The sequence below is a fragment of the Neofelis nebulosa genome, chromosome 5 (genome assembly GCF_028018385.1).
Source record: "Neofelis nebulosa isolate mNeoNeb1 chromosome 5, mNeoNeb1.pri, whole genome shotgun sequence".
Lineage (NCBI taxonomy): Eukaryota > Metazoa > Chordata > Mammalia > Carnivora > Felidae > Neofelis > Neofelis nebulosa.
Window position 1 is genome coordinate 12896933 of NC_080786.1, and position 16688 is coordinate 12913620.

Genomic DNA, 16688 nt, shown 5'->3' on the forward strand with positions numbered 1-16688 from the left:
GGTGGGTCAGTCAGTTAAGCATCCGACTCTTGGTTTTGGCTCAGGTCATGAGTTTGTACTCTGTAGGATCGAGCCCCGAGTCGGGCTTTGTGCTGACAGCATCGAGACAGCTTGGGATTCTCTCCCTGTCTCTCTGCTCCTCCCTTGCTTGTGCTCTGTCTCTCTCAAAATAAATAAATAAACATTAAATAAAAGAGTTCTGCAGTGTTCATATATCCCACCTCTCCCTCCACTACATCATCCTTCTCCACTGATTGTATGTTGCAAGGCAGGCCACGGAAGGAAGAAGCTAGTGAAATAGGCTCCATCTGAAAGAAGCAAGGGCAGGTAATTGAAATTCACCGATTAGCCTGATAGGCTGCTATCTGTGCCCGAGGGTGACTAAATTAAGACCTCAAAAATATTGAGTGCCTCATATTTCTTATGTATATTTAGTGTATCATGAATACATGGTACTTCATGTATATTTAGTGCATCATAAATATATAGTGTTTCCTTGATCTATTTCTATTTTTGTTCATGCTCACATACCTTACTTATTTTATGTCTTAAAGTCTATTTTATGTTTACTTCATTTGCTGTGTTTAACACATTATATGAATTTCATTTAACTCCCTTGTTTCCTTGTGTTCTGTAGAATTAAGTATTCTCGAACAACAGCAGATACGTATTACAGCACGCAATATTTGTGGCCCTTGAATAGGTTAGCTTAGATGATTCTGGGCCAAAGAAGTATAGTTTCTGCTATTTGCTCACCAGTGTTCTCCATCACGTGAGAAATGGACACTTTTTAAAAAAGAATTTTTTTAAAGAATTTTTTTTAATCTTTATTAATTTTTGAGAGACAGAGTGTGAGCAGGGGAGGAAGAGAGAGAGAGAAGACACAGAATCTGAAGCAGGCTGCAGGCTCCAAGCTGTCAGCACACAGCCCAATGCGGGGCTCTAACTCGCCAAGGGTGAGATCATGACCTGAGCTGAAGTCGGCCGCTTAACTGACTGAGCCCCCCAGGTGCCCCTATTTTTTTTTAATGTTTATTTATTTTTGAGAGAAAGAGAGCGAGCGAGCACAAGTGGGGGAGGGGCAGAGAAAGAGAGGGAGACCTAGAATCCGAAGCAGGCTCCAGGCTCCAAGCTGTCAGCGAAGAGCCAGACACAGGGCTCGAACTCATGAACCATGAGATCATGACCTGGGCTGAAGTCAGATGCTTACAGATGCTTAACTGACTGAGCCACCCAGGTTCCCCTGGACACTTTTGATCTTGATTGACCTGGATTTAATCATTGTAGGGATACAAACTGCAGATGTCAAAAGGAATTTATTATGTATAACTCTGTATCTCCTGGCCTGGACAAAAAATGCACCAGGTAGTTGGCAGATGGCAAGAATGTTTGGAGGTAAGAACTGGACTATCTCTAAAGCAGAGAGTAGGAAAAGTGTGTGAGGTTAGGAAGACCTAAATGGTCCCCCCGCCCCGGCCAAGCCCCTGAGTAGGGATTTTCTCAGTCCCTCACATGAATAGAATGCTCCTTCCTCTTTCATTTTTTTTTGTTACCAGGGATGTTTTGTTTTAGGCATTCTGCTGGAATCCAGCAGAATCCCCAGTTGAGGACTGCTCCCTCTCAACAGTCCTTACTGTAACCCATCTCTGGAACAGTGAAGAAAAACACAACAGTCTTCTTGATTGATTTTATTTTCATTTTTTATTGAAAGCTTCATCAAAGAAAACAGAAGTTTAAACCTAACATCCACTGATCTACAGAAAGCCCAAGGAATGGGGGAAATGGTAGCTAATTTGACTGTGGTACAGATGAAAAAATTAAAAATAAAACCGGAAACACCATAGAATTACAGAACTTTCCATGACAGAGACAGCAGTACAAAATGCTCTTAAATAAAGTCAGAATTGAATGATGTTTCAGAAATTCCATGAAGTCAAATATGGCCTAAAACAAGGGTTTTAAAAGAAGCTGTGTCCCATATTTTTTAAAGAAACTGGGTATTTTATAGCAAGTACACTTTTACATGTATTTTTTTAAATTAAGGTTCCAATTATATTCCACTTCTTTTCAAATCAATGGAAGAATTAATTTCCAGAATGGAGAAAACTTTTTCAAGCGTCTCTTTGAAATAGTTTTTATAGTTCCTGAAAAGTATGAAATAACTCATTTTTCCATATATGAGGAAATGAAACATTTTGGGGAGGAGGACAGAGCATCTTTCTCAATAATCTAAGACCAGAGGATTAATACAAAGCATAACACTAAAGTTACACTTTGGACACTACTTAAATTTGAAATGATCAGAAAAAAATCCACTGGAGTGTCAAGATCATTCAGCCTTAATACAGTGATGCAAAATAAAAAAAAAATAACAGAATGATTCCTTTTTTTTTTTTTTCAAAGATTTAAAATAGGGATGAGTGTATATTTAACCAAGAGATGCTATTGTATTCTCATAACTCAATTTGGAGTTGACCTTTTCATCTGGTTAAAATTTCAATACTGAACGAAACCAAAACAGCTTTCTTTTGAGAGAAGCTAAATACTTTGCTACAGTTTTTTTTTTCCCCTTTGCGTTTGCAACAATACAGCCAACTCTCAATTATTTGTGGTGGATGGAAAAGAGACTTACGGATAATAAAACTCCACGGTCTATAGTACACTAATGGTTTTACCAATGATTTTAAACTCCTTCAGTAAATCAATACTTAACAAAGAAACAGACTGATTTGAATTTGATTTCCAAATGTTTCTCTTCCACCTGGAGGGTAAAATGTTAATAAAAGGAAAGAGAGCCCAAGACCTTAATAGTTGAGAAGACAGAACCAACCTACAGGGTATGTAGCCCTTCTAAAATGGAGAGTGATTGTATTTCTGCAAGACTCAGTTATCAGGGAGGTTAACTAACTGCAGTGAATAAAGTGGAAGAGAAGTGTGACTCAGTGGCCTTGAGGTTCTTTCCACAGACTCCAAGCTCGATCTCACCTCTCCTCCAGCTTTAGAGCTTCCTGAGTGGAAGAAGCTTTTCTTAGAATGTTCGTTTTCCCTTTCAGCAATACAAAGAAAGGACTATTGAGAAGCTATCCATCCTTTTTGTGTGTGTGACAGGGAGCATATGTATGGGGATGACACCAAAGATAAAAAGAAGCCACCAATCTGGGGTGAGCTCCCCTGTCACATCAGAAAAGGTCCTGGGGCCACACACGAGTCTTGTGTTTAGCTTTGTACTTTCCTGAACTCTGTACAGGCCACAAAGGACAGCTATGACCAAGTGTGCTTGAATTAAGGGACTGATTTCATATTTAAGAATATTGGGTAAGAAACATTAATTTGAGTTAGACGCCACTGTCTTCCAGTGCCACAGTGGATGTCATGTGTAACAAACTGATTCATTACTGAAATCCCATTATCATTCTGCCATAGGAAGGGTACTGTGTACAGAGTCAACGAGCCTGTTTGAATTCCGTTAGTCCCTCAGATTGGAGTGATATGCCATCAGTCTCTGTGAGCTCAAAATTCTGAAGGATGCCAGCCACAACAGTACAAAAAAACAAAATCTCATCCTTCACTCCCTACTGTGGACAAGATAATGTAGATCAAGGCTCTATGTGTGACATGTTTAAACTTTGTTATGAAGTGTGACTCCTCAAATATGCTGAATGTTGCTTATACGTGTACATAAATATTACCCTTTATTTGATTTTATAACAATCTAAAAACACGTATCGCTGAAACTCACTTAAGAATTTCTCTCTGCTGATCAGCTCATCTGTAGTGGCTTCTACATGCAAATTAAGAATGAGACTGAATTGTCAAATGTATTTTTAGTTTCCTACTAACATTGTAATCTGTCTAGACAGTCCATTGAAACTTCAGAGTCATGAAGACTGAAAAAGTGCTACTTAAATCAAAGCTTACTCTTCATTAATGGGGAGTTTAGGCTGCTGTAAAAGACATATAGGTATATATAGACATCCAAAATATTCAAATAAATTTTTTTTAGGAAAAAATCTATTATTTTTTTGTCACGTATGAATTGAAATGATTGTAACGCAGTTTTGCGAGGGGTTGATGTATTCTGCATTGACAGTGAACTTCCTGCTCCATCCAACCTTCTTCTGCTCTCAGCCTTCCATCTCTAACATGAGTGCTTTTAATACCATGGGGTTTTTCACTAGAATGGGTGGAAGTGAGTCTTATATGCTGTCGAATGTGGCAGATCTGTTAAAGTCACAGGAAGAATTGATTCAAGTGAAGCATGGAGACAAGGAGACAAACTAACCCTGGCCAGACTGAAGTCAGGTAGATGATTTTTGTTTTGAGAGTATTATGTCACTTGCAATAATCAAGACGTGCCAGTCTTGGACAGTCACCAGCACCTGCTCCCGTTACTTTTAGGTTACATAGGGTCTAAGACGTCTTCAGAAGACATGGCCATGTATTGAATCACTATGCATAATCTGTCTCCCTGACAAGACCTTATCATTATTAAAAGAAAACCCACTGCTCCCCTGACCATGTAACTAGAGTTTGGGTAAGATAACATTTATCCCATTTGGACTGTGGCTTTGGTTTGTTTCCTGATGTTTAGAAGTCTTGGCAATTAAGTTGAAAGGAAAAATGTAGTATCTGAATAAATGTTTGGGAATCTGATGAGCTAGAACACTTAAAAAAAAAATAGAGTCCTAAATAGGATTAAAATCACAATATAGATTGCTGATGAAATTAGGATTCTGATGTCTGCATGTACTGAACACATATTTTGGTTTGTTTTGTTTTTCATAGAATATAATGCTGCTTACCTGTTGATGCTTTTTTTTTATTCCCCCAGACTTGACTCTTAAAAACAATTATAGGTAGGATGACAGATGCAAATTTGAACATGTGTCATTTTTCCTTCTTCTTTTTTTTTTTTCTTTTTGGTTTGAAATAAGATATTTCCTAGAATGGCATGATATAAAAAATCCAAACATAAAACACACATGGACATAAAATGACAGGTAATCTCCTTGTGCCTGAAGTGGCTTAAAAAAATTGAGATCATTGAAATTTCATAGTTGAAAAAAATGTTTCTTAATGTATAAATAAAGCAGTAGTTTTGAATAGAAACAGGAAGTTACCTAGGCACATTCATCAGCCACATGGTAGCTACCTCTTAGCCTCATTGTTGATTGCGTAAATGAGACTTTCTTTGTATCACATTAAGGTTTTTTTTTTTTGTTTTTTTTTGTTTTTTTGTTTTTTACAGAAACAAAAGAAAGCATGTTGGTTTCATATTCAAATGAATTATGCCCAGGATAATCCTTATTTATACAAAGAGTTCAGAGACTGAAAAAGAGAAACAAAAAAACACAGTTGCTACACATGTTCGCTTTTACCCCCTGTAACTCAGGGGCCCACTTCTCAAAGGTAAAACTTAAGTGCCACCCTTGAAATACATGAGAAGCTGAAGGATGGAACAGAAGAAAGTATAAATCTAGGATTCTCTCTAAAGCATGGAAAACCATCAAGGATGGGTGTCACCAGATGGAATTTCTCTGTAGCACATGCTACATTTTCTTGGATACATTTTTGCCTCTAATTTGACTGCAAAGATAGGGAGTCACTCCCTAGACTCAAGCTTCTAATTCATGGGGTTTCAAATAAGAGAAACGGGCCCATTTCAGCACGAGGCCTCTGTTAACAGATCATAAATAGTGGAATATTGACAATGTCATACAAGCCAAACTCATTACTGATATTGACCTAACGGGGATATGATTTGCCTTTTAAAGCTTTTTTCATCTTTAAAAGCCTACCCTGTTTTCTTTTACAGTGCACTTAATGCATTTCCCTCCTCTTTCTGGACTAAGACAGGTTCTCTTGACTTAATTTGTGAAAAGACTTTCACCTATTTGATTCTAATGATCCATTCGGGAAGCAATTCTAGTGCATGGTTCAGTTAACAAAGTTCCATTGGTCTTAATCTCAGGTAAAACTATAACAGGTTGAACATGGGTTCCATGAGTCAAGTATGCCAAGATGTTTGTTAACTCAATTCATTTTAGGCAAAGTTTTGCATCATCTTCAATGCAAATATATCTCCTTTGGCTTTAATGATTGATCAAACCCAACTCTTTTGGTTCTTATTAATATAAATCATACAATTTCTTGATTGTCAACTAGCATTTTAAAAGCTTACCTATATTCCACTAATAGAATCCTCAATCTTATTGGTCCTACCTGCCTCAGAGAGTTAAATTGAAATAAAAAGGTCTATTTTTGTCCTTCTTCTGACAACACCAGGGTATGGGAATACAATGAAAGGAGGCAAAAAGAAGATATCCCCTCCCCAATTGCAGAATCAAGGTGGCTGTTCATGGCAAATGATAACAAAGACTGAGGTGAGAAGATAAAACCTAGAGGTGTTGGACTTGAGAAGGAAGACTATAATTACAAATACAGTGAGACCTTTTCAGGAGACCACTCATCACTTCACAGAATATCACTAAGCTTTTTTGACAAGTGACTTTCAGACCAGTTCGGGAAGTATCTTTAGTTGAGTGTTCACATAAAGGAATTTCAACCTGTTAATCAAGTGTCTCAGCTTACTGGTGGCCATCAATACAGGTGTCATGACTCAAGAGAGCTAGTAAGGAACCAAAAAAGCTCATGGAATGAATATACAGCCATTTGGCTCTGTCAGTTGGTATCCAGAACTCTTCATGCTCAAACCGCTGAACACAGCAGGTGCAAGCGTCTGCGTATTATCAACAAATGCATATTAAAAGGAAAAAAACAAACAAAACCCCTTTTTGTTTTGTTTTGCAGTATGTAAAACACCAGTGGAAGGTAGTTTAAACAAACAACAAAGTAAGAACTGGTCCGGCCATGTAGGTCAAATAAAATTTTAAAAAGAAAAGAGAAGAAAAGGAAAACAACCTCTATCTTCTGGACTGCAATAGGGTGCCACTTCATCTTTGGTATAAAATAGGCCATCCATAGGCTGAATTTGATCACAACTAGGAAAGACTACAGAAATTGTCAACAATTTCTCTATCTATTGCTTTTTTTGTTTTTTTGTTTTTTTGTTTTTTTGCACTTTTTGACCATAAGCTCCTATCTACTTAAGTTTTTTTTTTAATGCTCTTAAGCTAGGTTTTGCAATGTGACAAGCAAAGCTGACTAAAAACTTTGTAAAGCTCATAAAAAAGACTGCAGATAAAAAGCACTAATGCTTTTGCTAGCGATCACGCTTTGTAAATTAAAAAAATCTGCATTCTGCCCCCCAAACACGCATTATTTCTAATGCAGTTGTTTTTAAACCAACATTAATAACTTTACCGTAAAATGTTTTAGCCTTCTAGAATGATTCAACACTTAAGACAAAGTTCATGAAAAGTCCCAGCATTTTCCCAATTCTTGCAGTTGCCATGGTTTCTTTTATCAACAAATTTTCTTCAAATGAAGAAAAACATTTTCTTTTAAACTGTACAGTTTTTTTTCACCCTAAAAACTCATAGTCTTAAACTTCTGTACCAGTTAAAGCCGGCACAATATTTCAATTCTTTCTTGAAATTTTTTTTTAACAAGACGTTGACAGCTTGCCTCGAGAGCCTTTGACGTCCTTAAAATTAAGGCAATTAAGATTCAAGATAAATCTTACCTAAATATTTCTAAGAAAAAAATAAAATAAAAAACCAAGCCACTAGATTTAAACAAAAAGGAGAAAAGGAAAAGTAGCTTAATTACAGAGGAAGACAATTTGTTTCCATTTCTGCTTTGCCCACCTCTTGACATCTGATTTTCTGTTTATAAAAAAAAAAAAATCTATCTACATCTTCTGGTAAGTTCTGAATTCAAATGTTCTTCCAGATAAAATGTCAACCTTCCATGTTTTGTTTTGTTGTTGGTTTTTGTTTGTTTCCTCTTCTGGAATTTTTTCCTTTAATTAAAAAAATGGCAAAAATAAACCGTCAGACCACATGAAGGAACCATTTGCACAGCACATAAAAACACTTTGTTTTCACTGGGTAAAGTAGAAAATTAAAAAAAAAAAAGCATTCCATCGACGCCTGTGCAAACTGGAAGCCAACTTCCTGTTCAACGAAGTTTCTTCATTCAAGGCAAAGTTTCAGACAAACATTCTTCAGTCTTGTTTATGGTCTGTAGAAACAATTGAGTAAGAGTGGTCATTACAACAAAGCATCTTTGAAATCACCTTGCGTGTGCTCTTTTCCAGTGAGATCTCTTTAAAAGATACCATGCTTTTTCAATATCCAGAAAATTGTACAGGTTTTAAATCCTGCCACTGTCATACAAATAGATATTTGAGCCAGAGAGTTTGTTCATATTAAATATCAAGGCTAAGAGATGAAGAATACCTTTCAATTTAAAGTATTAAGTATTACAAATATACCCAGATAAGTGATACTCTCCATGTGCAGAAGAACATACGCCTGGCTTATGTTGTAGGGACCCCAGAAATTCTTTAATTCTGTCCCTTTAAAACTCTCATTGGGGAGCGCCTGGGTGGCTCAGTCGGTTAAGCATCCAAGTTTGGCTCAAGGTTCATGAGTTCGAGCCCTGCCTCAGGCTCTGTGCTGACAGATCAGAGCCTGGAGCCTGCTTTGGAATCTGTGACTCCCTCGCTCTCTGCCCCTCCCCCGCTCATGCTCTGTCTCTCAAAAAAATAAACATTAAAAAAAAAAAGTCTCATTGGATTCATCACAAATTCTGTCAACAAATATGTGAGCCTCTACTCTGTACCCAAGATATAGCATTGGATTGTGTGTTATCCTCTGGGATTCTCCAACTATATTCACATAGCCTTATTGGCCCAATAAATAAGACAGGAGGTAATGGATTTTGTCCACTTTCCCTCTTCTCCTCTTCTTCCTTGCTCGGCTATCTCATCAAGTGCCTCTTGAGGGGGCACTTGGGTGGCTCAGTAGGTTAAGTGTCCGACTCTGGCTCAGGTCATGACCTCACAGCTTGTGAGTTTGAGATCTGCATCCCCACATTGGGCTCTCTTCTGTCAGCACAAATACTTCTTTGATTCTCTGCCCCTTCTTTCTATGCCCCCCCACCCCTGCCACACTTGCTCTCTCCCTCTTTAAAATAAACTTAAAAAAAAAGGTGTTTAATTCTGGAAAACAGGGACGATATTCTATTTCTACGTTTTACTGTCCAGGAATCTGACAGATAGTATGTACATAATAGGTGGTTAACTAGAGAAATACCCTTTTTACTATATGCCACTTTGCCAAGCCCAGCCCAAATAATTACCTCTGCTTCAGCCCCGTCTACTGTAGGTCTGGTCTTCCAGTGGGTTGACCCTTACACTTAGTTCTTCCATCCACAGATTAGAGTTTTGTTAAATAATTTCAGGGGGCATGCTATAAAATGGTTTTTAAAACTATCTACAGTTTTAGATAGTTTTAGTTTTCATTTAGACGAAGTCCCCTTCTCAGTGCTTTGCAGGTTCTTCTGATGCCCAGTTGCTTAACTTAGTAAGAAAACATAGGGTTGCTAAGGTTTTACAAGTTGTTCATTATACAAGATGGATGGCTGGGGGGGGGGGGGTAGGTTGTGGGGGCTAAATTCCCACCCACGGTCTGTTCCCCAACCTGTGTATTGTGGCACAGGGCTGTATTTGCTCCGAGCAAGTGGGCTGTATTCAAATTCACAAAATGCCCTTAACGATGTCTTGAGCTATATGACGATTAGACTAGGATGATCTGGGACAAAACTTTTCTGGGAACCAAACGTTTTATTTTTTTTGGTTTGGTTTTGTGTTTTGTTTGTTTTTTGGGTCGGTTCTTTGCTCTCACGCCCACCTTCCACTCTAGTATTGTTAGGCATTTAGCAGAAAATGCCTACTTCACCATGAATCTCTGTAACAGAACAGTGTCTGGACTACATTGACATAGAACACCCACACCGCTCAGGTATGTCATGTGCACTGGCCTTGAAGCATCCATTTTTATGAACTAGGCCATAGTTACTTTCAAGTTTTATAATCTTACACAAATGTTTTCAATAGCTCCTCCCACAAAGTAGTCTCATTGTTACATGAAAACAAATGCTGAGAAATAAATAGTTGTCCTTTGCATTTTTGTGGTTGCTAGCTGAAGTTGGAAGGGAAAAGGTGTTTGCTATTTAATAGAACCGAATTCACTCCTGGCCACCTTCTCTGCCCTAGATGAGGTGTGAAAGTGCGCATTTACATAATGTTTATGTATTGCACTGATATCCACAAAAATAGAAGGCTTCTAAATTTCCAACGTTGTGACAACGTTAGCAACAATAACATTTTAAGTTGGATGGTGAGGCTCTTTTAGAAATAACATGGGTTGCAATTTATACAGAGGAATTTATGTAAATGACAATGAGTAGGAAAATCATTTGCAAACTGTAAAGTGCTGTGCAAATAGAATATATTATTATTTACAAGCTTAAAGGGCATGTAAGAATGGTAATCAAGGACATAATTTGCACACTACTGATATACTGACAATGTATAGGGAACTGATGTTCATGACAGTTCAGTTAATCTGAGCAACTTGAAGAATAAAAGAACCGGCCATACTGAAGTTGAGATGAGGGCCTTCTAAGGTCAATGTGAATGCTGGAAGACTAGAGTTTGGCTAAATTTAAGATCATAGAGTCATTTTGAAACTTCTCATCCTTCCCTGACCTCCCACCCCCAAAGAAAGCAGAGTGAATAGATTGGGAAGTAGCAAACCATAATCTTAGAATTCTAAATTTTAGAGGTGGAAGAAGTCTTAGGGCTCATCTAATGATGCAGTGGCCCCCGGGGTCATTCCTGACAGATTAGTTTCATGGGATCCATGTGAAAAGAAGGATTCCGTGGTCCAGAGTCTGGGGAAAACTGCAAACTATGCTCCCACTAACTGGATTACCCGTAGGTAAACTAAATTTATGGGTAAAGCACCAACAAAGAAGGGTATTCAATATCAAAACAAACTTGTTTTTGGAAGAATGCAATCTTTTAAATTAGTATCAAAAATCATCATCATGTTGACAACATTCTGTTTAGTTCTTTAATAATTTAAGATGTGTGAAAAAAACTCAGAATTCCCAAGTAGGAAGTGCAGCCTCTTCTCTAATCTTATAGGAAGTGAGACATTTGATTTATCTGGCCCTCTAGGAGATCATGGTCATTAGCATCTGTATGGCTTTGAAGAGAACTGCAATTAAGAAAGCATTTCACTTAGGTTAGAGGGTGCTTCCCAACATTCCTTGTGAGCACCACCCCACCCCCAACTCCTGGGAATGGTGGTAAATCCTCCCTCAGCAATAGAAACCTAATTTATACTCTTTGGAGAACACTGATCTAACCTCTCACTCTAAAGAAGAGGACAAGGAGGCTCAGAAGGGTTGAACGACAACCAGCAGGTGGGAAACACTTTACATATTAGAATTTAACTTTGCTTGAAGACACATACTTTTCAAGCCTTAGTCATTTATAAGATTTCTTAAATAGCACAAAGAAAAACTGATGAAAACTTGGACAGGAATTGGAATTTCCACAGAACTTCCAAAATAAACCACAGGTATCATGTCTGCAGATAAGAGCCCCAAAGAGCCTCTTTTAACAAGAAAAAAAACAAAACAAAACATGAGTACAACATGTGTAGAAATGTTTTTTTTAGCTTGAAAAGTGTAATTTGGAATATTAAAATATTTACTGACAGATCCTAAATATAACTTTTTTATTCATATCCACATCATTCTACTTCTCAAACTTTCCTCCTGCAACCTCCTGTTGTGATGTCTGTAATTTACTTAAAAAAAAAAAAACCTTTAGCCTAGATGTTATGGCTGGTTAGGTTACTTTTCAAGGACACTAGGCTAACCCTTGTCAGAATTTCACACCCCACAGGAGGTCAGCTATCATTTAATGAGGAAGGCCAGAGGTTTGTTTGCATGAGTACTTTAAACTGTCCTATCTCAATTAGCATCATGATCATTAGAAATGGGTTGCCTGAAGAAAGTAGTGGCATGTTAAGTAGTGCAGTGATGCTGGATATAAGCTGCCATTTGTGAAATCCAGAGTATTCGAGATAATGTGGGTTGGCTAAAATATTTTAGAGATCACCTCCACTCTAGATGGAAGACACAGTGAGGCTGTAGTCCTGCCTCTAAAAATGGTCAGATCTAATCTGAGTGCATTTTTCATGTTAAGTATGTTTCTATTACTTACAAAGAACAGAGCTGGGCCTTTATCAAGTATACAGAGCAAGCCATATTAACTTGTTTGTGCCTGCTTTCTTCTGAATGCTTCCTTGATAGATGTCTCTGTGGGTACTCTTGCATCCCTCGAACTCTTCCCAGTGAAGGTTATATAAGTAATAGAACCCAGGTGTTTACATGACCCACATGCTTACCTCCATTCCCAGTGTCTTCCTTGAATGGTTCTATAGAATCTCATGTCTTACCATAACACAGGTCAGGTTCCCTTGGCTGAAACTGATAAAAACTTGGATAGAATCGCATTAATTTCTTCCTTTTTTAAAATTTTAGACTAGCTTGTCAATCTATTTGACTTAGAATAATAACAATATTCTTGTTAATTGTTAATTTTTGTTTTCATTCAATATTTTATTGTTGTTATTTCAAGTCAAAAAAGTTCCTGGCAGTATTTAGCAGGTCAGAGACAGGAAGTTGAGAATGTAAACAGGACCTGTTAAAACTTTTCTCCAGGTTTAAAGAAATGTCCACAAGGCGATGCAAGCAGTTTTCCCATGTCACACATTTGAAATGTTCCACATTTCGGGGTGCTTTCATGTCTGGCATGTTGCAAGAAACACACTCTGTGGACCATCCTGGAACATACGTTCCTGCATGAGTGCAAAAGAAAATTCCTTCGAATGAGGACTCCCTTACCATGACGTTTACCGCTGTAAGGACACCTGCGGAAGGTTTCTTTCTTTGGCACTTATTATCTGTGGAAAGCTCAGCATTCTCAGCCATAAGAATCCATGGCTCAAGGACATAACCATGGCGTGGGGTAGTTTTAAAAATGTTTAGACACAACACTTTACCTGGTCAGCCTCAGACTTCCTCTGATATTTCAAGGAATAAAGCTTGTTTGAGTTGACTCACTCTAACGATAGTTAAATTCCTTGTCTTTCTCTACAATTCACGCTCTCTTTGGTTTTTATCTCATGTACCTCTGTTAGTAGCATCAATAACTCTATAGTTGTGTTTGGCATTGTAAAGCCCTGTTTTCCCTTTTCCAGTTGCTTCAGTCTATCCCCTCCCAAACTCACCCCCACCCCCAACCCCATTACACACTTGCCACAGTCTTACTCAAACCTTTGTTTCCTCTTGTCTGGATCATTGCAATAATAGGACTGTTTCCATTGCTTCCAAATCCACTGTCCACCTTAGTTGGAGGAGCACTTGTAGGACAGACGACATGGCGTCCAAGCACCTCAGTCTGGCATCTGATATTAGAATCTGGGTCCAATCTGCTTTTTACACCACTGTCTTATTCTGAATCCACTTCTCAAAGAAGCACTCTGAGCTTTCCCACCTCTGGACTTTGGCCAAGCCTTTACTACACCTGGAACACTGCTTGACTATCTGTAAGACCCCATTCCAGTTGCCACCACCTCCACCAAAGCTCACCCAGTTGAGAAAAATTAAAGGCCTTCTCCTATTACTACAGTATTTATTTTATTTTTTTTTTAATTTTATGTATTTTTTTGAGAGAGACAGAGAAAGTGAGTGGGAGTGTGGCAGAGACAGGGGAAGAGCGAGAATCCCAAGCGGGGCTCTGTGCTGTCAGCAGTGGATCCTGACGCAGGGCTTGCACTCCTGAACCATGAGATCATGACCAGAGCTGAAACCCAGAGCTGGGACACATAACTGACTGAGCCGCCCAGGCACCCCACTAGGGTATTTTTATTTTTAAAGAGCCCTGTTCATTTTCTTCCTTGCAGCATACATATCCTGCCTATGTGTATGCCTAAATCTCATACTAGATGATAAACTCTGGAGGGCAGGGATCCCATCCCCTAGCATAGAAACTGGCATGATGCTGGATACTCCAAGTGTGAAGGTGTGTGTGGAGACTCTCACGGGCATCTGTTTTCTCTGGGTCAGGCAGAGCATTCCCTTCCTCACTATACCACACAGTAGTCACGAAAGGTAGGACAACCCTGAGAAAGGAGAACATCCCATTGTGGGCTGTAAGTGGAGGCAGCTGAAGCTGACTGAAGCAGGCAGGGAAAAGAAGTTGTTCCAAGAAGGACAAGAAGGGGGAAATTTGTATCCTGAAAGCCATCCTTGAAACACATCCCTCCATACTCAGACTCCATTGGTTAGTAGACTCCTTGAAATAAAACTCAGTTGCTGGCATTCTTTCTCATAATGCCTTCTAAAACTTTCATGGCTCTCTTCGAATAAAACTGAGAATGATTCCTCTACACAAAGTCAAGTATACAAGTAATAAAGGCTCTATATAACTGCCTGTTTGAATCTGTCTCCTACAGTTCCCTCAAATTCACCACATTCCAGTTGCAGGTCCCACTCTGGACCTGTGGACTTCCTGTTTTTAATGCCTACAAAGTTTTTTCTTCAAATCTCTCCAAGATTAACTTGTAATTATCTTTCGGATCCAGGCCTCTGTGAGAGGCCTTGCCAGATACTACATCTTAGCTATTTATCCTGTCACTTTCTATCACAAGAATCTTTAAAAAATTTTTTTAAACATTTTTATTTATATTTTATTTTTTTAATTTACATCCAAGTTAGTTAGCATTTACTGCAACAATGATTTCAGGAGTAGATTCCTTAATGCCCCTTACCCATTTAGCCCATCTCCCCTCCCACAACCCCTCTAGTAACCCTCTGTTTCTTCTCCATATTCAAGAGTCTCTTATGTTTTGTCCCCCTCCCTGTTTTTGTATTATTTTTGCTTCCCTCCCCTTGTGTTCATCTGTTCTGTGTCTTAAAGGCCTAGTATGAGAAAAGTCATATGATATTTGTCTTTCTCGGACTGATTTTGCTTAGCATAATATCCTCTAGTCCATCCACCTAGTTGCAAATGGCAAGATTTCATTCTTTTTGATTGCCAAGTAATACTCCATTGTGTGTGTATGTATGTATATATATATATATATGTATATATATACATATATACATATATACATATATATATATATACACCACATCTTCTTTATCTGTTCATCCATCCATGGACATTTGGGTTCTTTCCATACTTTGGCTATTGTTGATAGTGCTGCTATAAACATGGGGGTGCATGTGTCCCTTCGAAACAGCACACCTGTATCCCGTGGATAAATGCCTAGTAGTGCAATTGCTGGGTCGTAGGGTAGTTCTATTTTTTAATTTTTTGAGGAACCTCCATACTGTTTTCCAGAGTGGCTCCACCAGTTTGCATTCCCACCAGCAGTGCAAAAGAGTTTCCCTTTTTCCGCATCCTCACCAACATCAGATGTTGCCTGAGTGGTTAATCTTAGCCATTCTGACAGGTGTGAGGTGGTATCTCATTGTGGTTTTGAACTGTATTTCCTTGATGATGTTGAGCATTTTTTCATGTGTCAGTTGGCCATCTGGATGTCTTCTTTGGAGAAGTGTCTATTCATGTCTTTTGCCCATTTCTTCATGGGATTATTTGTTTTTTGGGTGTTGAGTTTCATGAGTTCTTTATAGATCTTGGATACTAACCCTTTATCTGATATGTCATTTGCAAATATCTTCTCCCATTCCATCGGTTGCCTTTTAGTTTTTCTGACTGTTTCCTTTGCTCTGCAGAAGCTTTTTATTTTGATGAGGTCCCAATAGTTCATTTTTGCTTTTGTTTCCCTTGCCTCCAGAGAAGTGTTGAGTGAGAAGTTGCTGTGGCCAAATTCACAGAGGTTTTTGCCTGCTTTCTCCTCGAGGATTTTGATGACTTCCTATCTTACATTGAGGTCTTTCATCCATTTTGAGTTTATTTTTGTGTATGGTGTAAGAAAGTGGCCCAGGTTCATTCTTCTGCATGTTGCTGTCCAGTTTTCCCAGCACCACTTGCTGAAGTGACTGCCTTTATTCCATTGGATAGTCTTCCCTGCTTTGTCAAAGATTAGTTGGCCATACGTTTGTGGGTCCATTTCTGGGTTCTCTATTCTGTTCCATTAATCTCTGTGTCTGTTTTACTGCCAGTACCATACTGTCTTGATGATTACAGCTTTGTAAAACAGCTTGAAGTCTGGGATTGTGATGACTCCTGCTTTGTTTTTTTGTTTTTTTGTTTTTTTTAAGATTGCTCTGTCTATTCGGGGTCTTTTCTGGTCCCATACAAATTTTAGGATTGTTTGTTCTAGCTCTGTGAAGAATGGTGGTGTTATTTTCATAGATATTGCATTGAATATGTAGATTGCTTTGGGTAGTATTGACATTTTAATAATATTTGTTCTTCCTATCCAGAAGAATGGAATATTTTTCCTTTTTTTGAGTGTGTCTTCTTCCATTTCTTTCATAAGTTTCCTACAGTTTTCAGTGTATAGATTTTTCACTTCTTTGGCTAGATTTATTCCTAGGTATTTTATGGGTTTTGGTGCAAGTGTAAATGGGACCAATTCCTTGCCTTCTCTTTCTGTTGCTTCATTGTTGGTATATAGAAATGCAACCGATTTCTGTGCATTGATTTTATATCCTGCAACTTTGTTGAA

At 38.3% G+C, this 16688-nt stretch overlaps 1 protein-coding gene and 1 long non-coding RNA gene across 6 annotated transcripts in view; one reads left to right on the forward strand and one right to left on the reverse strand.

Moving 5' to 3' along the window:
• LOC131511707 (uncharacterized) overlaps nt 1-16688 on the forward strand; it is an 89372-nt gene that overhangs the window by 19684 nt on the left and 53000 nt on the right. The gene's annotated exons all lie outside the window — the stretch shown is intronic.
• RBMS3 (RNA binding motif single stranded interacting protein 3) overlaps nt 1683-16688 on the reverse strand; it is a 1338119-nt gene continuing 1323113 nt past the window's right edge. For all 5 annotated transcript variants that reach the window (XM_058729653.1, XM_058729650.1, XM_058729649.1 and 2 more), the window contains one exon: nt 1683-8145. In XM_058729653.1, the coding sequence (XP_058585636.1) occupies nt 8139-8145 (7 nt within the window). In that variant the 3' untranslated portion in view covers nt 1683-8138. The remainder of the gene's footprint in view (nt 8146-16688) is intronic.